Below are 27,663 nucleotides of genomic sequence, written 5' to 3'. Positions count from 1 at the left end.
CAGAAACAGCCCAGTCGTCAGTCATATTTTAGACAGGGTTCTGAATAATTAAGGTGTGTGCAAGTAAACTGCCTGATGTTCTCACAGACGTTTTTTTTTTTTTGTTTTGTTTGTTTTAATTTATTTACTTATTTAAACAGGAAAGCCCTACAGTGTCTCATTTCCATAGCAGGCAGTGTATAAAAGAATAACTAATGGAGCATAAAAGAAGAGGGGAGGGAGAAATAGGGATAATACAATGAATTAACAAATGATAATATCAAGTCATCATTTTAAAATTTAATATTAAACTTAAAACCTTAAAGATCATTATATTTAACACAATTACATCATAAAAATATATTTGCACATATGAATGTGTCAGCATTTTCAAATGAACAACATGCTGTGTTTGTGTTGACAGGAGGCCAAAACAGAGAATAAACATTTTTAAAAAATATACATGCGGACGTGTGGGCAAGGCCTCAGCTAACTAATACCCTAGCTATGTTTTGATTGAGACCCCTTTCTTTACACCACCACTGTTAACAAAACTAAAGACAAAAGTTTCTTTACAATTAATCATTTCACATCAAAACACTGACTCAAAATGGTGGAAATCTCCTTTTAATAATTTCATCACAGCAGAATATTTTATCTGCTTTAAAAAAAGAATTGCTGTTTTTCTCTTGGACTGAGATCGTTGTTTGGAGCAGCTTTTCATATAACACATCTGTGCTAACCAGATCAACATCAGAGGGTGAACTGAGGCCCGAAGGGTCCGCTGTGTTGGAGGCAGTGACATTCAGATGAATGTAGGATAATCAAAAAATTCATTCATATTGGTTTATTCTAGATTAACTAATTATTTTGGGAACATTTTCTGCTCCTGAACTTAAAGGGGCAACAATGTTGACTGTTTGACATTTCACCTTTGGCCTCAGGTTATTTGTGGTCCTGACACTGATATGTATATATATATATATATATATATATATATATATATATATATATATATATATACACATACACTACACTGCCATACAGTCGTAATCTTTAAGCTTAGTTGTCTGGCTAACAGAGAAATCCAGCATTGTGGAAAACCTCTCAGTTTGTCTCTGAGAGCTCCGTTTCTTCATTCCCCTCTGCTCTGTTTTGGTGGGCAGCTGCACTGTGATTGGCTGCTTGCCTGCTGTCTTCTTGAAGGGTAAACACTGCACTTCCTCCTGAGGAAACTAAACTGGTTCAAACCAGTCCAGAAGGACTTGAAACTGAGCAGCTCAGTTTTGTGAGGCAAAGAACATAAAGAACTTTAGGAGAGAAAAACGGTGAGTACATATGTCTGAACTTTAGTTTATTACTATATTAATATTCAGTATATCAGTTCAGTAGGTTTGTACTGAAGTCTTAACTTACAGAATTAACTTTCTGACCTGATGACTTAAATATTCCTCTGTAAGTGAACAGCCTGATGAGGCAGGGCTGAATCTACCACAGTCTTGTTGAAGTGAAAAGTTGTATTATGTGTGATTTTATATTATATGTGATTTTACAATGTTCTCGTTGTTCCTTCTGTAAAGAAATCCTCATATTTTTGTACTTGGACGTTTTTGGTTGCTTCCATTGTTGTGATATGACAGAACTTGATCCTTTCCACAAACAGTTACTTCCAGATGGCAAGCTTCATACCCAGCCATCACCATGTCTTGAGATGTCTTAAGACATGTCTAAAGACACATTATGAAGATGTCTTAGGACATCTTGAGGCATGTCTTCAGAAATGAAGACATGTCTTTAAGACGTGTCTATAGACACGGATCTTAAGATGTCTTGGCAATAATAACATCCCAAGACGTCTCAAGATGTAGGATGTATAATACGTATTTTTAAATTTTACCTACATTTTTTTAAATAAATCTTTTACTTTTAAATATTTTAAGGGAATTTTAAAATGTAACATTATTTACAGCTAAAATTACAGTAATTATTTTTTTTTTCATTTTTTTGTTCTATGTAGGATGCATAATGGTATCATTTATTTTAATATATTGCATATCATTTTATAAACATAGAAACATTACATACATTAGTACATACTACATTTATACATTTCAGAACAAATTTAACAACAAAAGTAATAATAATAATAATAGGCACATGGTTCCCAGTCTGTAGCTTTCTCTACAATAAGCCATTTTATATGAAACCACTAAATGATTTTGTTTACATCGGAATGACAGAATTATGCCAAGTTTAGAAAAATGTGGAATTCTCCTTTAAATGTTTCTGTTGCATTAGAAAAGTTTATGGAATCAGTGATATGATGAAAGTTTATTTGTGAGTTCAGACCATGCCTTCAACATGGTGGTAGTATGAGGGAAGACTCTTATGCAACTATTTTGTAATACAGTGTTGCTGCAAAATTTAAAAATTTAATTCAGTGCTTTTAAATACCTTTTTATAGTAATTAACCCTTAATGTTTTAAAAATGTGGTAAAATGTGTTAAATACATTTTTTTACAGACTATTTTACAGTTGCTTCATTTTTTAATGAAGATATCATTTTATCAACTTTTAAAATAATAATAATAAGGAGAACAAGAACAATAATAAGTATGCATAAATTACAGTAAAGTAATTTAAAGGGGTATGGAAAATCACTATTTTACAGTTTTGTATTTCCTTGTTAATCTGTTAAAAATTCAGAATACTTCCACATTCAAATAATTTACTCTGCAATCCAAAGCATAGCCCATGAAAAAGCACCCACAGAGCTTTCAAAAATATAGATTACAGTTATTATTGTTTTTACAACTGTGTATATGCACAGTACAATAGCGTCATCACACTTGATATGTTCTACAGAAAAACATGTTAACTGACTTTGTGTAGAAATTTGAAATATACTGCAATAAATACTCAGTTCCACAAACCAATGAATCTGATTTTAAGGTCTGCTGTTATTCCATATATAAGTTATGCTGAGGTTATTAACAATATAGTACTATGAACAATTATAAATGATAGGAAACAATTTTAAGACAAATTCATATGGACTAAAAAGAAAAACTGACCAACAGAGTAATACAGAGGTCTGAACCCCAGCAGTACTCATAACATACCTGAGCCAGATAATGATCAGCTGTCAAACAATTAATACCAGACTCAGATGTGCTGGTAGCTGGAATAGAGTCAAGCTGTGGACATATGTGGACACAGGAAACAGGACACAGATAACTCGATGTGCATATGTCCATGCCGTAATGCCTGAACACTAACATTACTGATATCGCACTGCTAATGTTACCGATCTCTCCTTTCAGAGTTAAATCCGTGATGAGTGAGAGAACTGTCAGATTCACAGCCCGTCGCTTCTTCCTCTGTTTTTTCTCAGTGTTGGTCTTCTTTGTCAGAGATATGAGGAAAATGCTCTGTTAAAAAATCAATTTTAAGACAATAAATTTGAAATTACTTTTGGATCTGCGTACACAAGCAGGCTGAATTTAAAGGGGACCTGTTATGCTAATTTCCAATGTTCATAATTTTATTTTTGTGGTCGACTATAATACATTTACATGCTTCAGTGTTCCAGAAACACATTATTTTTCTCATACTGTAATTGTTTACTCACCCTCTATCTGAAACGCTCTGTTAGAGCTCCAGTGTCTTTAAGCCCCTCCTTCCTGATGAGCCCAGTATGCTCAGATTAGTAAGCTCGCTCATTTGGCTCTGACTGATCAAGCACCAGAGCGGTTCCGCCAATACACGGGCTCCGGTAGATGCGTTGCGTTGTGTGAGGGCGTGCCAAGCTCGCTGGTAGGTGGGCAATAAGGATTGTGTTGTGGGATTACATGATCTTGTAACGAAGGAAAAGGGCTGGGGAACTCCAGCCCTCAGGCAGCTGAGAAAAGTGGTTTCTGTGGGAGAGAGTTTCTCCCTCTGGCATATACTTTCAGCTTTGTATCTTACATGCACAAAAAGCTACATAACACAGTAAATAAAAGGGAAAGCATTATATATTCCCTTTATAAGTAGAATATAATGTACAGTATACATAATTTTACTCATCTAAAATCAACTCAGGCATTTAGTACACAAAGAAATGTGACAAAGCTTTAAATAATACCTATGCATGAACTCCAGTGTGGCACCCAGCTCACACGCATAGCTGATGTTCAGACAATGATGTTCAGTGTAATGAAAGAAGCATCAGGATGAGGCCACTTGGGTAAGAGCACAGTTGAGTGTTGAGAATGATATGGACTGCCACCATACTGGATGAGGCCCAAAGAGAGGATGTTCCTTTGGAAGGACTGAAAACAACAAAGTTGATTAGATAATTCACTATTCTATTGTTTTCATCCTCTAACATGCCAAAGTCAACACGTGACAGAAATGATCATTTGCTGTTGAGGCAGGTGTGAGCTTAGTACTGATACCTGTATCTGTTAAAAGCTGTGTTAAAGGAGAATTACACACAAGCACAATTTCATCATTAAGATGCAAAAAAATAGTTTGATACAAAATGTTCCACTGTGGAAAAACTTACAGAGTCAGAGTTGTTCACAGTGGCAGTGACAAGAACCAGACGTTTGAAGAGTTCAATGCCTCTAATCTCTCACAGAGAATTATTACATGAAATGATTATTAATATGAGCTAAACTCTATTAGATCATGTTTAGCACATGCTGTATGCTATAACTTGCAGGGCTCTGAGACTTGCAGTATTACACATTAAAGCACTGTGAAGAAGTAAATTCATAAATATTGACACAGTGTTGGTGATATTGCCATATCGATATTTTGAACACAGCTGTAATGGCAAATAACATACTAATAAATTGAATGAACAAAGCGCAGATATTTGAATACTGTAACCCAGCTTTACCTAAACATTCTGCTCTTCTGTATTACAATAAATACTTCATGAATTATATTTGTTTGAAATACCCACCAAATCTAAACATCTGTCTGACGTTCATATAGTTCATATAGAGTAAATGTAACTGAGCAAATTAAAATCATTACTACCCTCTCTGAACTACACAAACTGACGGACTGTGTTTAGTTTCATTGCTGTATTGCTCAGTGTGCTGACCCTGCTGCACTGTGTTCAGTCTCATTGCTGTATTGTTCAGTGCGCTAACCTTACTGCACTGTGTTCAGTCTCACTGTTGTATTGTTCAGTGTGCTGACCCTGCTGCACTGTGATCAGTCTCACTGCTGTATTGCTCAGTGTGCTGACCCTGCTGCACTGTGTTCAGTCTTAGGTTTCACTCTGAGGCAGTCTTTCATTTGGAGCGCGTGCTAAGCGACATCTGACGCAGCTGCGAGGCGTAAACAGACAAGCCGCTTAGCCGCTAGCTAGCTAACTACATACGCTAACCTAACGCTGGTGTCTTCACTCGGCAGATCCACCCAGAAATACAGAAAATGTTTACTCCAGCTGACTGTCAGTGAGGCTGCTTATACACCTTTTTAAAAGCAGACTCTGACCGCTGCAGTCGGGACTCCAGTCGCCACTCCGCTCGGTCCAGTCAGTAGTTAGCTAGGTTAACTACGCAGCTGAAAATCCTCGTTTTTGGGAGCTGAAAGCGTCACCCGGCAAGCGGCGCTGTCTCAGTAAGGAGTGTAAGAGAGTCTTATCAGGTTTAACACTCGCTAAACAAACTCGATTAACTGCCCACGTTAGCGACCTGAGAGACTCGCTCACTGTAACGGCTGTAACGGCCGCGTTTAGCTTCAAAAGGAGGAACGGCGGAGAGCGCTCGCGCTTCAAAACCGAACGTCCAAGAGGCGGAGTCCCGCGCTCTGATTGGTCTAAACTCCCACCAGTCTTTTGTTTGTCCTCCCACTCTACTGAATGAACTGTGCTGTTTTGTTTCTGTTTGTTTGTTTGTTTGTTTGTTTTTTAATCTAGACACAGAGCAGAAAAGTGCAAACCCAAATACACGAGACCGCTGTACAGCATTATTTTACAAAGCATCACTGGAGGCCATGTCTTAATATATTAAAGTCAAAGTATGAAGTTGGACATTTAAACAAAAATCTGTTCATTATGTAATTTTACGTGGTGAAACAATACAGGTCTTTATATATTACTACTCAAATACATTTGTTTATTATTGTTTGTGTTTTCCAAATACCTGGAGATAATAATTTTGAAAGTTATACATGGTATATAACAAGTTTGTTCTCTTTTTCTGTTGGACCAAAAGTCCTAATGGTCAAACTTTGGGCAGCCCTGATCTACTTAAGAAAATAAACAGAAGTGTAGATGATGAAGAGAGTGAACCAAGGGCTTTTCTGCATTAAGTTTTGGTGGTATGAGATCTCTAAAGTACTCAGGTTAGCTGTTAAGTACATTTACTTTCTATTAGCTCAAAGTTGTTTTATCTTGGTTCCCAGCTTGTTGTCTCTGGTTACAATTGTACATTTGAAAATAGATCAAAGTTGTTTTAATCATAGCATGTTTTCTGCAAATGAGCAAAAGGCTGTGACTGACTGTGATTTTCTCCATTAGTAAATGTTACAAATTAAAAGTTCTTCTACTATGAACTTCAATGATATAAGGAAACGAGTTTAAACATTTTAAGGTAAGGTAAATGGTTTAAGAATTGATTTTTTCTTTTGCTGTTTTGCCACTGTAAACACATTTCTGCAATAATCAAAAAACAAAACATACAAAAAAAAAAAAATCACAAAAGTACAGCAAGTAAAACCTTAGTGAATGTTCTTTTAGTAATGTCACACAAAACTATAAGATTACAGCAGGCTGTTTCTTGAGGACATACTTGTTATATTCTCATTATATTGTACAGTAGGCAGTGCTGTGGTAATCCTGGTAATCCTCAGTAGTAATGTTCAGTTTGGCAGTATCACAGGAATGCCACACTCATACCACAGGACCTTTTGTAATGGACCACTCTTTGGTCTCAACTGAACTGTCTTAAGACACAACATCTCTACGTCTTAAGACAAAGTGATGTCTTAAGTCGTGCCTCATCTTCAAGACACACAAAATAATTACTTCTTTGTCTTAAGACGTTAACTTTCATGCCTCAAGACAAAGACAGTGTCTTCACTCATACGTCTTAAGACGTTCTTGAGATGTCGCATAAAAAAATGTCTCAAGACATCTTATAAACACTGTCAAGACATCTTAAGACATCTTAAGACACAGTGACAGCTGGGTATGATATATATATATATATATATATATATATATATATATATATATATATGTATGTATATGTGTACACTACACACTGAACACAGCATATACACACACTACATACATACTACATACAATACAACACATCACACACTACAAACGCTAAACTCTCACATGTTAAACACACGTTACGTATACATGCGCACACACTACTACACTGATGTGCCAAAAGTCATGGGACAGCAGTATGTAAATTGACTGAAGTGGTGTTACCTAAGGGGACGTCTTGAGATGCCCACACCTGTATAAGTTGTGAGGTGTTATGTTGTGAGTGAGGTTGAACACTGGCCAGCGTTATAGTGGGTGTCAGACAGATGGGATATTCCATTTCCAAAGTTGCCCGGGCATTTAACATTGCTCAATCCACAGTGTCACATTTACCACCCACAGTGGACAGCTCAGTGGCCGCCCATGGGTGCTTATTCATTGTGACTGGCAGCATCTGGCTAGAATTGTCTGTGCAAACAGACTTTACAGAAAAATCCAGGTCCAAACCCCCATGAGCATTGCCAATGCTGAAAGTGGCAAGGGAGAAACTCCCTAAGAGCAAGAGAAAGAAACCTTGAGAGGAACCAAGACTCAAAAGGGGAACCCATCCTCCTCTGGTCCACACCGAATAACAAACAGCATTAGTATAAAATATTAGAATACAAAACAAGGAAAAACAGGTGAAGCCGTGGCTAATTAGATGGTTTGAGTTTATACAGCTGCAGCAGCAGCAGCAGGAGGGTCAGTTCATGCAGGTGAGGCACAAATCAGCCAACAGAGATGGAGCTCTGGTGGCTCACATGTGGTGACTCAGGCAGACGAGAGAGATTGATTAACAGAACAGGTCCATTTATGGAGAGATATTAGTGAGTTAATAATGTAACAACTGATATTAGCAGAATGCTTGTAATTCCACAATTTTAGGGCTACGTAGGAAAAAGCTTGTCCACCTGCTGTGGTTTTTCTAATTCCAGGAACCGTCAGCAGGCCGTCATTTTGTGAGCGGAATGTACATGTGGGTTCATATGACTGAATAATTCACTAAGATACTACGGGGCCATTTAATGACTTACATGTTAAGAACATCCAACTAAAATGGTGTTACAGTAGTCCAGCCTGGAGGTTATAAATGCATGCACAAGTTTTTCTGCATTATTTAGGGCTAGAATATTACATAGTTTAGCTATGTTACGCAAGTGAAAGAATGCGGTTCTAACAATGTTGCAAATGTGTATCAAAATAGAGACTGGAATCGAAGATCACCCCTAGATTTTTTACAGTAGAGTTTGGAATGACCGTATGGCCTCTGAATTTAGTTCAAATTTGGAGAGTTGAGATCTCACTGCTTTGGGTCCAAGTAATAGGACCTCAGTTTTGTTAGGATTAAGAAGAAGGAAATTCTTATTAACACATTCTTCAAGATTATTTATTCATTTGCTTCAGCAGATATTTAAAGTTGCTTGTCGTCTGCATAGCAGTGAAAACTAAGGCCAAAACTGTGAATTATGTTACCAAGAGGTTGCATGTACAGAGAGAAAAGCAGTGGCCTGAGCACTGATCCTTGGGGGACACCATATTGTACTAGCATGCGATCAGAGTGTTTATTGTTAACACTGACAAATTGATAACGGTCTGTCAGATAAGATTGGGACCACGACAAAGCCTGTCGTTTGATACCAACTAGATTTTCGAGCCTATCATGGAGGATCTTGTCGTCGATGGTATCAAATGCTGCACTGAGATCTAGAAGGACTAGTATGCAGATATGGCCACTATAGAGAGACACATGGAGATCATTTACTACTTTAGGTAATGCTGTTTCAGTACTGTGAAAGGGTCTAAAGCCAGACTGAAACATCTCATGGAGAGAGTTTTCTTTTAGATAGGAGCACAGTTGATGTGAGACCACTTTTTCTAAGATCTTAGCAATGAAAGGGAGATTGGAAATTGGTTTATAGTTGGCAAGTTTATTAGGATCAAGGTGTGGGGAGTGTTCTCATGACATGGGTTGGGTCCACTAGTCCATCTGAACACATCATTGACTGTTTCACTGCTTGGTGACCATTTGCAACCCTGAATGGACTTCATGTACCCCCACAATGATTGGACACTCCAGAGGATAATACACCATCAAAGAGCATGCTCATGACTTTTGACGAATGATGTGCCCTGCACGTCCAGCCCAGTCAAGCATTTATGGAATGTGGTGGAGAGGTCCATTGGCACCAGAGATCCTGCACCTACAAATACCACAGTGCTGTGGGTGGCTATACAGATGGCATGGCTGAACTTGTACTTGTACTGTATTATTGTAATTTTTTAGATATTTCTACTTTGAGTATGTCACCTTTTCTTTTATTCATTACATTAAAAAAAAAATCTGTACTTTTTATTCACTACATTTTCAAAATAGGCTCGTTACTTTTAGTTTTAATGATCTATTCAATTATTTTTTTATCTCATCTATTAATATGTAATTTTTTTATAATCAGGCAATTGTATTTAGGCACCCAATGAAGCAGGGGGTTGGGGGGGTGGGGGGTGGAGTGAACCTGTGATTGGCTTCTGTCACAGCTTACAGGCCCTAACAGTGAGCATGCGGGAAAGGAAGAAAATAAAACAGATGAGGTAATGTGGATGAGACAAATGAACCAGGCGGGGACTGTGGAGGAAACAAAACAATCTAAAAACACATTTGATAATGGAAGCCAAAGCAAGAGCATCAATCAAGGGCATAAGTGGAGGATGCCTTTGAAAAAACCTGCATCCATGGTCTTATTCAATCTTGGAGTGGGTTATTGGGAGAGTTCCCAGTGGGGCTGTGTAAGTGTCAGGTTGGTTACTGCGCGATAATGAATAAACTTACAGAACAAGAAAACCCAAACTAAATATCACATTCAGATGCACATTGTTAGTAATCTAGGCAGCCCCTGTCTCAAGTGGTACAGCTCTGGAACTGTAACTGAGACTGAGACTAGTACAGTAGATGGAGACTAGATAAAGCTGAAGTTAAATTATGTAGCAGTTATGCATGTTACTTCAGTGCATCGAGTCATTACAGGTAAGACCTAAATATACCATGAACATGCTTCATGCACATCTTGGAAATGTGCTTTACGATGATTAGGTTTAGGTGTTTAAGATTGCTGTGCTGTTTTCCCCATCTTCACACATAAGCTGTTTGATTTAACTTCGTCTTCATCTAGAACTGCCCGCTGTGGCAGTAACCTGTGTTTTTGGCTTCAGTAACTGTCAGGTTTTAGGTATGTACATCTTTAACTTTGTAGGTTTAACTTTGTACGGCCCAGCTGTCTGAGTTTTGTCATCTTCTAAGTCTGTGGTGAGCAGAGGAATGCTTTATAGTGAAGGTACAAATAGATATACACACACAAACACAGACACTACACACACATTAAGCAAACACATTACACATACACACACTGCACACAAATTAAACACACTAAACACTTGCATATACAAACAAGGAACACACTCGCATTAAACACACATGACAGACACACACACACACACACACACACACACACTACACGCATTACAAATGGACTGAACACAAACACATGACATATACATACATTAAACATGGTCATTACATACACACATTAAATATACATATACTACACACATATACACACACACACATTATAAATGGCCTAAACACACATTAAGTTAGTTAAGTTACCCATATTAGTCCCACAACGGGGACAATTCACCTCTGTATTTTAACCTATCTGTGCAGTGACACACCCACATACACACTAGTGTATGCATACACACTAGGGGGCAGTGAGCACACTTGCCCGGAGCAGTGGGCAGCCCTATCCACAGCGCCCGGAGAGCACACAGGCATATTAAACACAAACATCACAAACACACACTATACATGCATTAAACACACTCATATACTCATATTAAAAAAACACGCATTACATATACACACACTACACACACTCACATTGAACACACACACTACACATGAACTAAACACACTCACATTAACACAAATATTACATATAAACACATTTCATATACAAATGCACATACAAATTTCAAAATACACTACAAATGCACTAAACACACACAATAAACATTACACATACACACACTAAACACACACATTACATAAACACCTTCATTACATACACACAGACTACACACATTAAACACACACACACACAGCCAGTCACTCTGACCTCTCTCTGACCCCCCTCTCTGTCTCAGTAAAGTTGACTTTTTACTGTTTAAATCCCTTTATTTGCATAAAGAGATGAAGAGCATCGTCTGCAGAGAATGAATCCCCTTGTGGCGAACAGTTCACTCAATTTTATACCTTCCAAACTCCTGGTCTCCTCCTGAAATGTGTTCATCTATACCCTTTTAACCAGTCGCAATCACCCAGCCACTTCTGACAACACCTTAGATATGGGCCTCACTACCCTTCCTGAACAGCTGGGTCCTTCTATAGGATAAGCCCCCATTTTCTCCCATTCTCGCTGTTTTCTTTCTCAAGATGGCAGTGTAGTCCAATAGGCATTCCATTAACACACATGATATAATGTATACATTCCAGGAGGCCTGCAGGGAGACCACTGGTGCTCTACCCAGAACATAAACAGCCATAGGTCACCAAGATCACCTTCAATGGAGCTTACAACATCAGCCACACACGATACCAATGGATACATACACCACAGTAACACAAATTTCCTGACTTGATGACCAGAGACTTTTCAGTTAGAAGATGGGAACTTCCACCTCAGCTCACACCGGTCCTGCTCAGACCAACATGACAGCTCAGACAGGAGGAACCATCTGTGCTCCTGTTTTCCATGGAAACAATGTTCAAGGCTCAATGAATGTAACCATTATTCAGGGAGGTGAGTGATGTAGTGTAAGAAACTGTGCAAATTAATCGATCTGAAAATTTAAGGTTATATATAAGCCGTATATTATATAAGCGCACATGCAATAAATTAATTATACATCAGTCCGTTTTTTTTTTCAGTTTTTTTATTTTAGAGATATACAGAAACACAGTTCACTGATTTGTTATTAGTTTTAAGCAGCTTTGATAAAGTTCTGATATTTCCAGTTGTCTCTCCTCCAGGTCAGGAAGCGTCCAGTTCCAGCACCAGTACAGTTCAGGCTGGAGGTTCTCCTGGTGCTCCTGCTCTCACTGAAGGTAACGTCTTAATGTACACGTCACTGGTTATTTACTGCATTTCAACGTTCTGTAAATGGGCACATTTTCCATCATATTTAACCTATACAATATCAACAGGGAACACATGTGATTGAGGAGCCTACCACATATTTTTAAGGCCAGGAACTGTATCAAAATATCTATATAATGGTGATAATTGAGAATCCAGTGTTCTCTCTCAGTTCACAACTGGAACAAATATTTTTTTTTCCCCAAACATTGAAGTCCAAGGTCCATTAGAGGAACCACACATCTGTACATAATTTCTGTTTACCTTGTAGAATCTACACACTTTGATTAAGGCTGTGATGAATATTCTGTTAACATTGATTAGGAATTTAATGCTGAAATAATATACAGTGTACAGTATAAGTGTTCACTCCCTTGGAAAGGCTTTTTTTCTTATTAGTGCAGAACATTGAATCACAGTGGATTTGAGTTGTTTTACACTGAATCACATAAACAGACTAGAGATAAGAAGATAGAAGATATCTGCCAAGTGATTTAAATTAATTGTATATAAAAATATAAACCACTAAGTAAAAGATTGCACAACCATTCACCTCCATCAAGTCAGTACAATGGAGCTACACCTTAGGCAGGAATCACGTTGAATCTGTAGTTATTATATTGTTATAACCTAAGCACTGTGGTCTGTGTCAACTTTCACAAATGGACAGTGTGTGTAAACTCAAATTCAAACTTAGGGACAACTTCAAAATCAGAATCATATTATTTGAGCAAGTATGATGAACATAAAAGGAATTTGTGTTGGTGAGTCACACATTTATGACATTAACACACTGAACAGACCAGACTATAACACACAGACTGTTAACAAATATTTAAATAAGAGACAGATACAGTGAAATCCATCGAACAAAGAATAAAAAATGAAGAATAAAAAAGAGCCATGAGAAAGGAGTTAGTGATGTGTGGATATCTGTAGATGCTGGTAAAGTACACATACTATAAAATACATTATGCAACTACTATATACAGAATACTACAGAATGATAGACTTTTTTTAAAGATTTTGTTGCAGTTGTGCAAATAACCTTAAGAGGATTAGTGTATCTGGCAATCAATTGTTTTTAAAGAAATTTACTTTAAACATTTAAAAACATTTAAAAATGTATTTTATGTCTCCACTTCTCAGATTTGGTCAATGTACATAAACAAAAACTGATGAAGAAATTTAACAGTATTCATGAAGGAATCTCCCAGCATGGAACATCAACCCTTCTGAATGAGATCTACACAGAGCTCTACATCACAGAGGGAGGGAGTGGAGAGGTCAATAATGAACATGAGGTCAGACAGATTGAGACAGCATCAAGGAGACCAGCAACACAGGAGAAACCCATCAAATGTAATGACCTCTTTAAAGACAGACCCATCAAAACTGTGCTGACTAAAGGAGTCACTGGAATTGGAAAAACAGTCTCTGTGCAGAAGTTCATTCTGGACTGGGCTGAAGGAAAAGCAAATCAGGACGTCCTCTTCATATTTCCACTTCCTTTTAGGGAGCTGAATCTGATAAAGAAAGATTTCAGTCTGATGGAGCTTCTTCATCGCATTTTCCCAAATACAAAACAACTAAGATCAATAGACTGTGATGCTTACAGAGTCATATTCATCTTTGATGGTCTGGATGAGTGTCGACTTCCTCTAGATTTCCAGAACAATGAGAGCCTGTGGGATGTAACAGATTCAGCCTCAGTGGATGTCCTACTGACAAACCTCATCAAGGGGAATCTGCTTCCCTCTGCTCTCCTCTGGATAACCACTCGACCAGCAGCAGCCAATCAGATCCCCCCTGAGTGTGTTAACTTGGTAACAGAGGTACGAGGGTTCAGTGACCTTCAGAAAGAGGAGTACTTCAGGAAGAGAATCAGTGACCAGAGCCTGGCCAATAAAATCATCTCACACATGAAGTCCTCAAGAAGCCTCTACATCATGTGCCACATCCCAGTCTTCTGTTGGATTGCAGCCACTGTTCTAGAGAGAGTGTTGGGGGGAGCAGAGAGTGGAGAGATCCCCAAGACTCTGACTCAAATGTTCACCCACTTCCTGATCTTTCAGATCAAACACAGGAATCAAAAGTACCATGGAAAATGCGACATTGATCCTCAGCCGACTAGAGAGATGATTCTGGCACTGGGAAAACTGGCTTTCCAACAGCTGGAAAAAGGCAATCTGATCTTCGATGAGGAAGACCTGAGAGAGTGTGGCATTGATGTCAGAGAAGTGTCAGTGTACTCAGGAGTTTGTACCCAGATCTTCAGAGAGGAGTTTAAGCTGCATCTGGGGAAGATGTTCAGCTTTGTGCACCTGAGTGTTCAGGAGTTTCTAGCTGCTTTATATGCATTTCTCTACTTCACCAGCAGAGATGAACTAAAACAGCAAATCACTGGTCTCTCTGGTATTTTCAGAGAATCCAAAATGTCAGATTTTCTTAAATCTGCAGTGGACAAAGCCTTACAGAGTGAGAATGGACACCTGGATCTTTTCCTCCGCTTCCTTCTGGGCCTCTCACTGGAGTCCAATCAGACTGTCTTACGAGGCCTACTGACACAGACAGGAAGCAGCTCTCACAGCAAAGACGAAACTGTCCAGTACATCAAAGAGAAGATCAGGGAGAATCCATCTCCAGAGAAATCCATCAATCTGTTCCACTGTCTAAATGAACTGAATGATCATTCTCTACTGCAGGAAGTACAAACATACCTGAACAGAAGAGATGACTATTGTCTCATTGGAGTCAGTCTCTCTCCTGCCCAGTGGTCAGCTCTGGTGTTTGTGTTGCTGAACTCAGAAGAGGAGCTGGATGAGTTTGACGTGGAAAAATATGTGCAATCAGAGGAATGTGTTCTTAATCTGCTGCCAGTGATCAAAGCCTCTAGCAGAGCTCTGTGAGTATTTCCGTTATAAATGTATTACGGCACTGTTTATTAATTTAACACTGGATAAAACTGCACTGATTAGAATAATGATTTTCATTAGTTACTCTTATCAGTTTCACACACACCACTGACAGTCTAATAGATGTGTTGTGTGTGTGCATGTGTCAACTGTAATGTTAGTTGTGGTTCTTTACATAATCATATTATTAAACATAAACTCTATTACATTAAGTCAATAATAATAACCACCGTAAATCAATGTGAATTATTTCATAGATATTGTCAATATTTGTATAAAAATGTGCAATTAAATGAAAAGTCTTTAACACACAATCTGCTCTAAACAGAAATAACAATCAATGTCAAGGAGATAAAGGGAGGGAGAGAGATCACAATAAAATAGAGAGAGAGAGAACACAATGAAATACAGAGAGAGAGAGAGAGAGCAATGAATGTGGGGATGTATGTTTGTGTGTTTGTATGTGATTGTGTGTGTATGTGTGTATATTTGTGAGTCTGTGTGTGAATGTGAGATTTTGTGTGTGTGTGTGATGTCAGTGTTCTAATGCATCATCATTTCTCTCCCAGGTTGAGCAACTGTTTTCTCACAGAGAAAACCTGTGCAGCTCTGTCCTCAGCTCTCAGCTCAAACTCCTCCAGTCTGAGAGAGCTGGACCTGAGTGAGAATGAACTGATGTGGGATTCAGGAGTGGAGCTGCTCTCTGTTGGACTGAAGTACCCACAGTGTAAACTGGAGAAACTGAAGTAAGATCATCACTTTATTAATGTATATGTGTTTGTCTATTTTTGTGTATCAATATGAATGTGTGTGTATGTGTATGTATGCATGTGAGTTACTGTATGTGTCACTCACACTCAAATATTTATAGAAAAAAGTCTGCAATATCTTTTATTAGAAAGAGAAAGAAATATTGAAGCAGAAAGAGAGAACAAAATGAAATACACAGAGAGAGAGAACACAATGAAATACAGACAGAGAGGGAACACAATGGAATACAAAGAGAGAGAGAGAGAGAGAGAGAGAGAGATCTTAATGGAATACAGAGAGAGAGAAAGAGAGAACGCAATGAAATACAGAGTAAGAGAGAACAGTGAAATACACAGAGAGAGAACACAATGAAATACAGAGAGAGAGAGTTTGTTTAGTGTTAATCAAACTTTATTCACACTATTGGGTCAAAGGTAACAATACAGCCTTATTAAATAAATAAATAAATAAAACTATAAAACACGATAACATGCTTCACTGTAAAAGGTCAGTAAAGGTTAAAATTCCAAAACTGATTTTACAAAGGGCCCCCCATAATCCCACACCATCTCAAAACCATCATGATCCTTCATAGCATCATAAAACAAAATACACCTTGGGCCTGTGTCATTCTTCTAAAAAGGATGCAAATGTCACAGTCATGACCTGCGTCCAGTTTCTTCTTTCTGCTTAAATAAATGGCCATCTTGGCTTGACCCAAAGAGAATCAACATGGATAAGGCACTGACCCCCTTCATCTCTTGGTAAAAGGAGTACACTTTCACTGAACCCAGTGAAGCTTGTCCCAAATAAAATCAACAATTGCCTGAATACCAGTTAAAAGATCTCGAGGGGGTTCCGGAACAGCCAAACGGTGCCAGAGGGAAGATGCTACTAGATCATTAACAATCAAGGTTCTACTTCTAAAAGACATCCTTGGTAAAAGCCACCGCCACTTCCCTAGCCGATCTTGTACAGCTTGTAAAACTCCTTCACAATTCTTTTTAACTATATCTTCATCTCCCACAAAGACCCCTAAGTATTTGAAACCTCCCCTAGACCATTTCAAACTCTCTGGCAAAGTTGGCTCCTCTTCATCCCAGTCCCCTACCAGGAGTCCCACACTCTTGGCTCAGTTCACCTTCGCTGAGGAATCTTTGTTAAAATCTCCAGTGATATTGGTTAAAATTCTATCATCACTATTTTCCTGTGATGGACTGGCAACCTGTCCAGGGTGTATCCTGCCTTCCTCCCAATGACAGCTGGGATAGGCTCTAGCACCCCACCGCGACCCAGAAGGATAAGCGGTTTAGATGATGATGGTGTGTGTGTGTGTGTGTGTGTGTGTGTGTGTGTGTGTGTGCATATTTCCAGCGATGCCTATCACTACATTCTCAGCATATGCCGCTAAATAAAAACATGGAATGTCCAAGTCCAGACATACACCTAAAAGGTCTCTTCTAAGACGGTGAAGCATGGGCTCAATGGCTAAAGAGTACAGCATTCCTGATAGGGAACAGCCCTGTCTAATACCCCTCCCAACTTTAAAAAAGGCACACAAACCACCACTGACCTTAAGCACACTCTCAATGTCACTATAAGGCACCTTCACCATTCAAACAAAAACATTAAAAGTATCCCACAGATAGTCATGCTCAGCCCTCAGCCCTGTCAAAAGCTTTTTCCTGGTCCAGAGAGACCTACCCAAAGTGGATACCCCACCCAGACACCTCCAGAATATCTCTAAGAAGAGAAATATTATATAAGATAGATCTGCCCGGGACACAGCAGGCCTGATCCATATGTATGGCCTGCTCAATCACCTCCTTCAGCCAATTTGCTAACACTTTGGAGAGAACTTTATAGTCAGCGCACAGCACGCTCACAGATTTTTTTCACTGAGATCTCCTTTTTAGGCAGAAGGGTGAGGACTACTCTCCTGCAGCTCAGCAGTAGCAGCCCACCGACCAGACTATCACTGAGCACCACAAGCAGATCCTACCCCACCACCACCCAGAAAGACTTACAGAAATCAACTGGCAGACCTTCAATACCTGGAGCCTTTACATTAGCCACATCCTGTAGTGCCCTATGCAGCTCCTGCATGGACACAGGCCATGTCAATTCCTTGTTGGTGTCAGGTGACACCTGCAGTAAACCCTCATAAAACCTCTGCTGTGCTGACTGGTCCTCTATCCGCTCAGGAAAATAGAGCTCATAATACAATTGACCTGCTGGGTCAGTGAGCTTCCTGCCATTAGCGGAACAGAGGCAGTGAATGACCCTACTCTGGCCATTCTTTTTCTCCAGACTGAAAAAAAGCTGTGATGAGGCATCCGTTTCAGAAATATTCTGAAAGCAAGATCTGATCAGTGCGCCCTGAGCCCGCAGGCCAAACAGATCTGCTAGAGCGACCTTCTTACCCTTTAGTGTCTGGGTGTGACTATGATTCTCTCTGGACTCTATAATATCTTTGAGAAACATAATCTCTGCTTCAAGGTCATTAACAGAGTTGATGATAATGTTCATGACATTGAGAGTGTACTGTTTGGACAGCTACAAATTCAGCAATTTTGCAATGTCCCACCATTGTTGTAGAAAAATAAAATCATTCTTCTTTGACTTCCAAGTGCCACAGAAAAACAGTAAAACTAAATCTAAATTTGGTATAATTTAAAAGAGGCATGTTAAAGTGCCAGTAAATGCTCTTAAATTTAACATTATTGATAAAAATGTGCCCTCTCACCATACTATGATCAGTTAAACCGATCAGGGTGATAAAATCAGGGTGGGGCAGTCATGGGCTGGAGGAAACTGAACTAGTATGTGACTGAAGTGCCCTTGAGCAAGGTACCTAACCCCCAACTGCTCCCCGGGCCCTGCGGATAGGGCTGCCCACCGCTCCGGGCAAGTGTGCTCACTTTTAGCCCCCTAGTGTGTGTGTGTTCACAAGTGTGTATGTGGTGTTTCACTGCACGTATGGGTTAAATGCGGAGGTGGAATTTCCCCATTTTGGGACTAATAAGGGTTACTTATTGATGCTTAAAACAATAAAACCTGTCCAACCTAGCCATGAAAACAAAACCATCCCTAGCATGTGCCCATATACACTGCCAAGTATTACTGTACCTGGAGGGCCACACATCAGCCGGGTCATGTGTTTCAACCATGTTATTTAAAATGGCCTTTTAAAAGCAGGCTTCTTATCTTTTGACTGCCTCACTCTGTCCGATTTCCCCAATTTCCATACAGTCCTTATCACCCCCAGTGCTACACTTCGATTCAGAGGGATTCACCTCCTCAGTTTGCTCCATTATCCCATCTCACTTGTGCTGATCTGAACCATTTGCACCCTCCCCCTGTGGTGCTGCAGCCGGCGGGGTCTCCAGCTGACTCACACCTGCCTGAGCAAGCCCAGCATGGCCAGACCCAGCCCGAGCCCCCCGCCACCCACTCTGGGCAGCTCCGCACTAGGTGCCCCTCAGTCCTGCAGCTAAAACACTTAATTGTCCCTGTGGTAGCAAACACAACATAATCAAACCTGCCAATTCTAAACTTTAGCACTGTGTTCAGTTCCTCTTCATCTTTCTTTAAAACCATAAACACGTGTCTCCTAAATGAGACGACATGTTGCAGCAGTGGGGATTTGCAGCCCAGAGAAGTCTTCTGTACTGCTGAAACCACATGATCATGTTGAGACAGCTCATGAAGCAGAACCTCATCACTAGTAAATGGGGGACATTTCTCAGTATAACTTTCCTGGCTGGGTTAACCAGGGGAAACACTGATGTGTGTCTTTCAGCACAATCCCCCACTCCACCAGCGTGTTTACTTTCTCCACTTCAATCAGAAACAGAATAATAGGGCTATTCATTCTAGAAGCTGACTTTATTGTCTCACACCCCACCACAGCTCCTACTGCTAAGCTCTACTCCTCCACCAAGACCTCCACACCGACTGGTACTTTAATGCCATGCCGACACGTGAGGCTCTCAAACTTTACCCACCGCACATGCGCACAGAGAGAGAACACAATGAATGTGTGTGTGTGTGTGTGTGTGTGTGAGAGAGAGAGAATGTGTGTGATGTCAGTGTTCTGATGTAACATCATTTCTCTCCCAGGCTGTGTCAGTGTAATCTCACAGAGAAAAGCTGTGCAGCTCTGTCCTCAGTTCTCAGCTCAAACTCCTCCAGTCTGAGAGAACTGGACCTGAGTGACAATGAACTGCTGCAGGATTCAGGAGTGAAGCTGCTCTCTGCTGGACTGGAGAATCAACACTGTAAACTGGAGATACTGAAGTAAGAGCATCACTGTGTCTCTATATGTGAGTGATCTATACAAATACACTCACAAACATTCATAGAAAAAACTGCAAAAACTCAGTTCTGTCTTTAAATAGAGAGGAAAAAAGAAAGATGGAAAGAGAGAGAGAGAGAGAGAGAGAGAGAGAGTAACCACAGAGAAACAGAGAGCAAGACAAAAAACAATGTAAAGAGAGAGAGCAGAGAGACAAAGATAGGCAGATTAGAGAGAGAGACAGATACAAAAAGAAAGAAAGTGACAAAAATGACCAATGAGAAACAAAGAACAAGAGAGAGAAGCCGAAAAAGCAGAGATATGAGAGAGACAGACAGATAAACACACACACTTTCATATCTCTGTATGATTTAATGACTCACTAACAGTTTTCTACAATTAAATCAGGAAAAAACTAAAATGCTGACCGTTGGTACAAAAACTAAGAGAAAGTGAGAAACTTGGTTCTTTATCTTCATAAACCAAACCTGCAGTAGAAACCTGGGTGGGATCTTAGACTCTGAGCTCTATTTAACCTGCATGTAAACACAGTCACTAAAGCAGTTTTTTAACATGTGAGAAAATCACTAAAGTTCAGCCATTTCTCTCTTAGAGCGACGCAGAGAAACTTGTTGCTATGTTTGTTCAGCAGTGTTGATCGCTGTAATGATCTTACTGGAGAAAAAAGTCCATTCTCTAGAACTCATACAGACCACAGCAGCACGGATCCTCACAGCACCAACACAGAGAGCTCATATCACCCCGTTTTATAACTGCACTGGCTGCCTGTATCATTCAGGATAGATTTTAAAGTTCTGCTACTAGTTTTTAAGGCCCTAAATGACCTTAAAGCTCCTGAATGTCTGTCTGTTTATGATCTTAGATCTGCAGATACTGACCTTCTGAACACCTTCAGTAAAACACAGAAAACGTGGAGAGACTCTTTCAGTTATCCTGCTTCTAAACTGTGGAGCTCAGTTCAGCTTTTATTAGACAGTCGAGCTCAGAGCTCACTTTTAATAAACATCTGAAAATGCAGCTTTTTAACTCAGCACTTCATTAAAACTCTACATCTCATGGTATTTATCTTTCAATTTAATCTGTTTCATTTTCTTATGATTCTAAATTAATACTTATAATTTCTTGTATTACTGTTTAACTTTATCTCCTCTCTGTAAAGCACTTTTAGCTGCCACCAGCATGAAAAGTGCAAAATAAAAAATTATTATTATTATTATTATTATTATTATAATTTTCACACATATTAGACACATTGTCTATAATAATCAGTAGGACCCTTAATAATCAGTAAGACACTTTTTTATATATAGTGCTGTCAATGCAGTAAAGTATCTGTGAGGAATCCAGTTTGGAGGAAAAACACAAAACTCACTTCTTGCACTCAATTTCACAGTTTTTTTTTCCTGATTTATAAACCATACTTAACAAAATTTGGGTCAGTGTAATCTCCATTGCCTTATTTTTCACATATTTTATAAGCATTTGTACCAGTGGCAGACGGAACCAGGCGCTCACAGACAAGGCTAAAGTTGAAAGCTTTAATGCCAAAAGGATGATCCCAAACCACAGTCGTAAGACAGAAACAGATAGTCGAAAACCAGAGATCCAAAACTGAGCAAAGGAGCAAGACAAAAAGTAAGGTCATGAACGGAAAATTGGTCAGCAGCTTACGACTGTTCTCCCACGTGGATAACCAAACCCTGTCTCCTGGCTGAAAGGAGGGGATCTCCCTACAACGCCTGTCAGCTTGTTCCTTAGTGCGCTGAAGGTGTGCCTCAATGCTGCAATGAATCAATGTGTTCCCAGAATCCAGACCACACTCTAGAAGTGAATTGAGAACCTCTATCAGACACTATATCTTACACAGATTACGAAAAATGTGGCTGTACAGTGCTAAGGCAGTGATTTAAAAGGAATGAACCTAATGCCTCTTGAAAAACAGTCTACTATAGTCTGAACAGTAGTAAAACCGTCAGATGGAGATAAATCAGTAACAAAATCAACTGCAATATGTGACCATGAATGTTCTGGCACAGGGAGAGGCATTACTTTATCAGCTAGGAGAGTTTTAGGTGTTGTGCTTTGAGCACATACAGAACATGATGAGACAAACTTGTGTACATCCTGTTTAAGTGTTTCCCACCAATAGCAGTTTGTCAGAAGTTGTTGTGTGTGGAATTCATCAGGATGACCAGAGGTGAGAGAGGAGTGAGCCCAAGTAACAAGACAGTCACAAAATTGAACTGGTACATACAGCCTATTTTGTGGACATCTGTCTGGGATGTTGCAATTTTCTGTTGCTCTAGTGTTCTCTTCATCAGTTTCCCAGCAAATGGATGCTATGTGGACAGAGGAAGAATAGACTCAGGCTCTGACTGATTCTCTCTTTAAAAGTCTGGGCGAATTATTGACAATGCATCAGCTTTTGAATATCATGAATCAGGACGATAAGAGATACTGAATTAGAAATGGGAGAAGAAAAGGGACCAGTGAGCCTGTTGAGGGTTTAAACGCTTAGCGGAATGAAGGTATTCTAAGTTCTTATGTTCAATTAGGACTAGGAAAGGATAAGCAACTCCCTCTAACCAATATCTCCATTCCTCTAATGTGAGCTTAACAGCCAAGAGCTCACGATCACCTATACCATAGTTCTGTTCTGCAGGGGTCAGTTTGTGTGAGTAGAAGACTATGAGGTGAAGTTTCTCAGATATACCACTACGCTGGGATATTACCACACCTACATTTTTGTTTTATTTTTTGCCATGTTATTGAGAATACAGTAATCAATGCAAGACCGCCATTCTTTTTTTTGTTTTTTGCAAAGAAAAATCCAGATGTGGCTGGAGATGTTGAGGGTGAATAAAAGCTTGTGCTGGTGCCTGGTCAATGTACTCCCCCATCGCTTTCTCTTCTTCTTGGGTAAGAAGGATAAGCACGGGATTTAGGTAGTGTAGTACCCTCTAGAATATCTATGGAACTGTCGTATGTGTGATGAGGTGGCAGTTGAATGGCATTCTTTTTACTAAATACCTCAATCAAGTCAGAGTATTCGGGGGGGAATTTGAGTATTGTGTGTGGGTTTTGCGCTTTCTATTGAATTAAATTCTGTGTTTTTCTGTGAGATGTGTTAAATGCTTTGATAAATTCTTTCATTTTGAGTAGAGGTGTGTTTAAAATACAAACTGCCTTAAAGCTCATAGTTACATAACTCTGACAGAATCCACTGTCTGATTTATATTTCTCTCAATATTTAACGTCGTTACAAAATCAGTTTTGTATTTTTTCTGCCTGTGATTAAAAACTCATCTACAGTCTCCTTTATCAATGTGTACAGTCAGCAAATGAAGTATATCCAAGATGCCTTTGACTTCTCTAGTAGCTTCTGTGTTCTTTTTTGTCAAGGAAAAAGGTAGAGGTCTATACCCTTGTATCGACTGTAAGGAACTAAATCAGACCACCAAAACCTACTCTTATCCTCTTCCCCTTGGCCCAGTAGCAATAGAACAGTTAAAGGGAACTAAATACTTCACAAAATTAGATCTCAGGAGTGCCTACAATCTTATAAGAATTGAAGAGGGAAATGAGTGGAAACCCGCCTTTGTGACCACTAGGGGGCACTGTGAGTACTTAGTAATGCCTTTCGGTCTCTCAAATGCCCCCTTTGTCTTCCAAGCCTTCATTAATGGCGTCCTAAGGGACATGATACCCTGATCCTTCTGAACCTTTTATTGTGGAGGTAGACACTTCAGAGACTGGGATCAGGGCAGTTTTTTCCCAATATTCTGGCAACCTCCAAAAACTTCACCCTGTAGCCTTCTACTCCCACAAACCTACACCTACAGAGAAAAACTATAGAATTGAGATTGTGAGTTATTAGCTGTAAAACTTGAATTAGAGGAATGGAGACACTGGTTAGAGGGTGCCAATCACCCCTTAATTGTACTAACAGATCACAAAAGCTTTGAGTAAGTTCACAATGCTAAATGCCTCAACGCTAGCCAAACTCAATGGTCACTCTTCTTTTCTAGATTTAACGTTATTATTACTTACTGTCCCTGATCTAGAAATACAAGCGCTGATGCATAGTCTAGAATGCATGAAGACGATATTGATCAGTCTGCCTATGAACCCATTCTTCCCCCTAATGTTAATATATCCTCTATCCACTGGGAGATCAATGTTGAGATTGAGAAGGCATTAGAGAATACTCAAATGCCCAGTCAGTGCCCAGCAGTTGCTGTCCAACTTATACTGGCGGGAGACCATAAACAAGGACATTCATTCTTTTGTAACTTCATGATCCACATGCTCAAAATGTAAAACTCCCAAGACTTTGCCTCCTGGCCAACACATCCCTTTGCCTGTACCCATCCAACCCTGGTCCCATATAGCTATAGACTTTGTCATCGATCTGCCTGAATCACAAGGGTTTATTACCATCCTCACTGTAATAGATAGATTTTCATGTGGTGTAAGCTTCATTCCATTTCCTTCTCGTCCTACCACATTCCAAACTGCAGAGAATTTATTCAATTAAGTATTTCAATATTTTGCCATTCCAAAGGACTTTGTCTGATAGAGGTCCACAATTTACTTTTGCAAGTTTGGTCAGCATTCTTTGAACATGTAGGGATCTCCATCTGCTTGACATCTGGATATCATCCCCACTCCGAGGCCACCCCACACTGACCCTTCATCATGCTCCACACGCTCCAATCACCAGTCTCAGTCTCCCAAATACTAATGTTTTACTTGTTGTCCTCTAGTTAGTGTTAGTATAAAGCCCAGGCTTTTAGGTTAGCTTCTTGTGAGGTTTTGCTTCTTTCCAGGAGCAACCGAGCATTTCATTTCTGTATTGTGATTTCCCATTTCTGACTGATTTCCTATATTTTGACTTTGCCCTTTTTATCTGATCCCTTCAGACTGTTTTCACCTGGTGTTATGTTTGTGTTTTTTTAGCTTTTGTACCTTGTACCTGTGCCTGTTTACTCACTACAATTTCGGATCACAACTCAAACAGTAAAGCCTATTTTTCCCTTTTCATCCATGAGTGAAGTCCTTGGTTCCTCTCAAGTTTTGTTAAGTATGGTTTACATTTACGGCATTTTGGCAGACGCTTATATCCAGAGCGACTTACAATTTGATCATTTTACACAGGTGGATGAAGGTAGTGTTGGAGGTAGGAGTCTTGCTGAAGGATATTTATTAGTATAGTGTTGGGTGCTTGCCCCAGCCTCCAGCACAGAAGTTTTGCCCACTACAATACACCACCACAGTTTTTCCTTGACACTGTCACCATTGGCTTGGTCATGGGGGCTCAGATCCAGATTTTTCTGTAAAGCTGCTTTGTGACAACACCTGTTAAAAAAGCGCTATATAAATAAACTTTGATTTGACTTGAGTGTCTGACTCATTCTGTCACATTACATGAACTAATCAGGAAAAAACTAACTCAGTTTGTTCTTTGAGAGAGATATAAAATATAGTTATTGTTTTGGAACTGTAGCTGTTTGTCTCTGACAGTTTAGCATTGTATTCAGATGAACATGACGGAAAGAAAGAAAGAGAGAGAGGCGGGACAAAGAGAGACAGGGTTTCAGAGTGTTTCTTTGAGTAAATTGTGTGTGTGTGTGTATGACTGTGTGTGTGTGTGTGTGTATGACTGTGTGTGTGTGTGTGTGTGCTGATCTGTGAGTTTCTCCTCTCTGCAGGCTGGAACTCTGCAGTATCACAGATGAAGGCTTTGCTGCTCTGGCATCAGCTCTAAAATCAAACCCCTCCTCTCACCTGAGAGAACTGAACCTGAACTTCAATGAACCAGGAAAGTCAGGAGTGAAGCTGCTCTCTGATCTACTGAAGGATCCACACTGTAAACTGGAAACACTACAGTGAGTTACTTTCTCTACACGCACACACACACACACACTAATACTCATACACACACACATAAACACACACAAATACCCCCACACATGCACACACTCACAGAAACAGTGTGCTATGTGTGAATAATCTAGAGGTGTGTATAAGTGAATAAATATGTTTAGTTTAGATTGTGTGTGTGTGTGTGTGTGTTGTAATAAAAATGACAATTTATTTCAAATGTTAATTAATTGTAGCACAAACATGCTCTAATTAATTGGTCTGTTATATAACCTCTTAGAAAAACCAGTTAATTTGCAGTGAAATGATTATTAGTGTTGTGTTTATATATATATATATATATATATATATTATATATATATATAATATATATATATATATATATATATTAGAGATGGAGTAAGATGGAGTTTAGACCCTGATGGATCAAACCTTAAATATTCATCACTAAAACTCTAACTGGAGCAGCTTTGATGTTTTTATTCTTTAATGAATTAAATTGTATTTTTGCTTGATTTTCTTCATGAAGTTCATGACGGGACCAGACAAGTTCTAGGTGTGCTGGCGTTGAATGACCTATAGGTGTGAGTTCATGTCTGATGATTCTCTTCTCTTACAGCATCGACCCACTATCCAGCTGATCTGCTCTCACACACAAAGGATTATGAGGAGAGGATGAAGTCTTAGTACCATGTAGAACCTTATACTGAGTGTGTGTTTGTACTATGTGTGTGTGTTTGGGTTCTTATTATCAAATCTGTGAACACGCCTGCAGCACAGGACTGTTTGATCTCACCATAACATCACCTCCTGTACACCAATGACTGCACCCTCAGCAACCTGTCCATCAAACTCCTCACACTGATGGACAACCCAGCATTGGTGATGAGAGTGTGTACAGGAGGGAGGAGCACCGTTCATCATGGCAACAACATGAGCTCAACACTCTAAACCAGCGGAAACGCTGATAGAGTTTATAAACTTTAACAACATGAGCCTCTTGAACAGCTGAATGACCTGAAACTCTGCTATCTTTCTGTTAGTCATGAGTATAGTTTTTTTTCTGATTATTCTGAAATTCCCACTGCATTCCTTCAACCCCTGAACACCCCAGGGACTCAGCTCTGACTCTGCCATCAACAGGATCGCTGACCTTTGATATGGCGGAACTACATAGTGTCCTGTTACTGACTCACGCAGGAGGCATGGCAACATGCACAGGCTCATGGGAGTCTCCGTGGCTCAGTAGACGAGACAGAAATAATAATTAAAAAGTAAACAACTTGGTTGTATTAAAATGTTGAGATACATTTGGTACTTCTAATAGTAAGCTAGTGGTGTATTTTATTTTCTTTCTAACTATTA

General features: G+C 39.4%; 1 protein-coding gene and 1 long non-coding RNA gene across 5 annotated transcripts; one reads left to right on the top strand and one right to left on the bottom strand.

The window, feature by feature from the left end:
* Positions 1-1,219: 1,219 nt before the first annotated feature.
* Positions 1,220-27,663, top strand: LOC118822192 (NACHT, LRR and PYD domains-containing protein 3-like). 4 transcript variants are annotated; one of them, XM_036591108.1, is made up of 8 exons: positions 1,220-1,307; positions 11,790-12,096; positions 12,327-12,401; positions 13,582-15,337; positions 15,917-16,093; positions 20,220-20,396; positions 26,127-26,303; positions 26,918-27,663. In XM_036591108.1, the coding sequence occupies exons 2-8, from the start codon at positions 11,961-11,963 to the stop codon at positions 26,937-26,939; spliced, it is 2,520 nt and encodes an 839-aa protein (XP_036447001.1). In that variant the 5' UTR covers positions 1,220-1,307; positions 11,790-11,960; the 3' UTR covers positions 26,940-27,663. The 4 variants fall into 4 exon arrangements, with proteins under 4 accessions (XP_036447001.1, XP_036447004.1, XP_036447003.1 ...); XM_036591110.1 differs by having other exon boundaries at positions 1,228-1,307; positions 11,943-12,096; XM_036591111.1 differs by lacking the exon at positions 26,918-27,663 and having other exon boundaries at positions 20,220-20,422.
* Positions 3,711-4,562, bottom strand: LOC118822268. The gene is made up of 3 exons (XR_005008445.1): positions 4,529-4,562; positions 4,106-4,281; positions 3,711-3,792 (listed from the first exon to the last, which is right to left on the bottom strand). It is a non-coding gene; the product is annotated as an uncharacterized LOC118822268 (long non-coding RNA).

Source organism: Colossoma macropomum, unplaced genomic scaffold (assembly GCF_904425465.1).
Source record: "Colossoma macropomum unplaced genomic scaffold, Colossoma_macropomum, whole genome shotgun sequence".
NCBI classification, from domain to species: domain Eukaryota; kingdom Metazoa; phylum Chordata; class Actinopteri; order Characiformes; family Serrasalmidae; genus Colossoma; species Colossoma macropomum.
Note: the sequence above shows the minus strand (reverse complement) of the source record. Positions and strands in the feature narration are given on the sequence as shown.

Bases quoted from the DNA above. Each gene is read 5' to 3' on its own strand.
- LOC118822192 (XM_036591108.1), top strand. From the start codon at position 11,961: ATGGGAACTTCCACCTCAGCTCACACCGGTCCTGCTCAGACCAACATG. The intron at 12,402-13,581 runs GTAACGTCTTAA...TCCACTTCTCAG, and splicing joins TGCTCCTGCTCTCACTGAAG to ATTTGGTCAATGTACATAAA. The intron at 16,094-20,219 runs GTAAGATCATCA...TTTCTCTCCCAG, and splicing joins TGTAAACTGGAGAAACTGAA to GCTGTGTCAGTGTAATCTCA.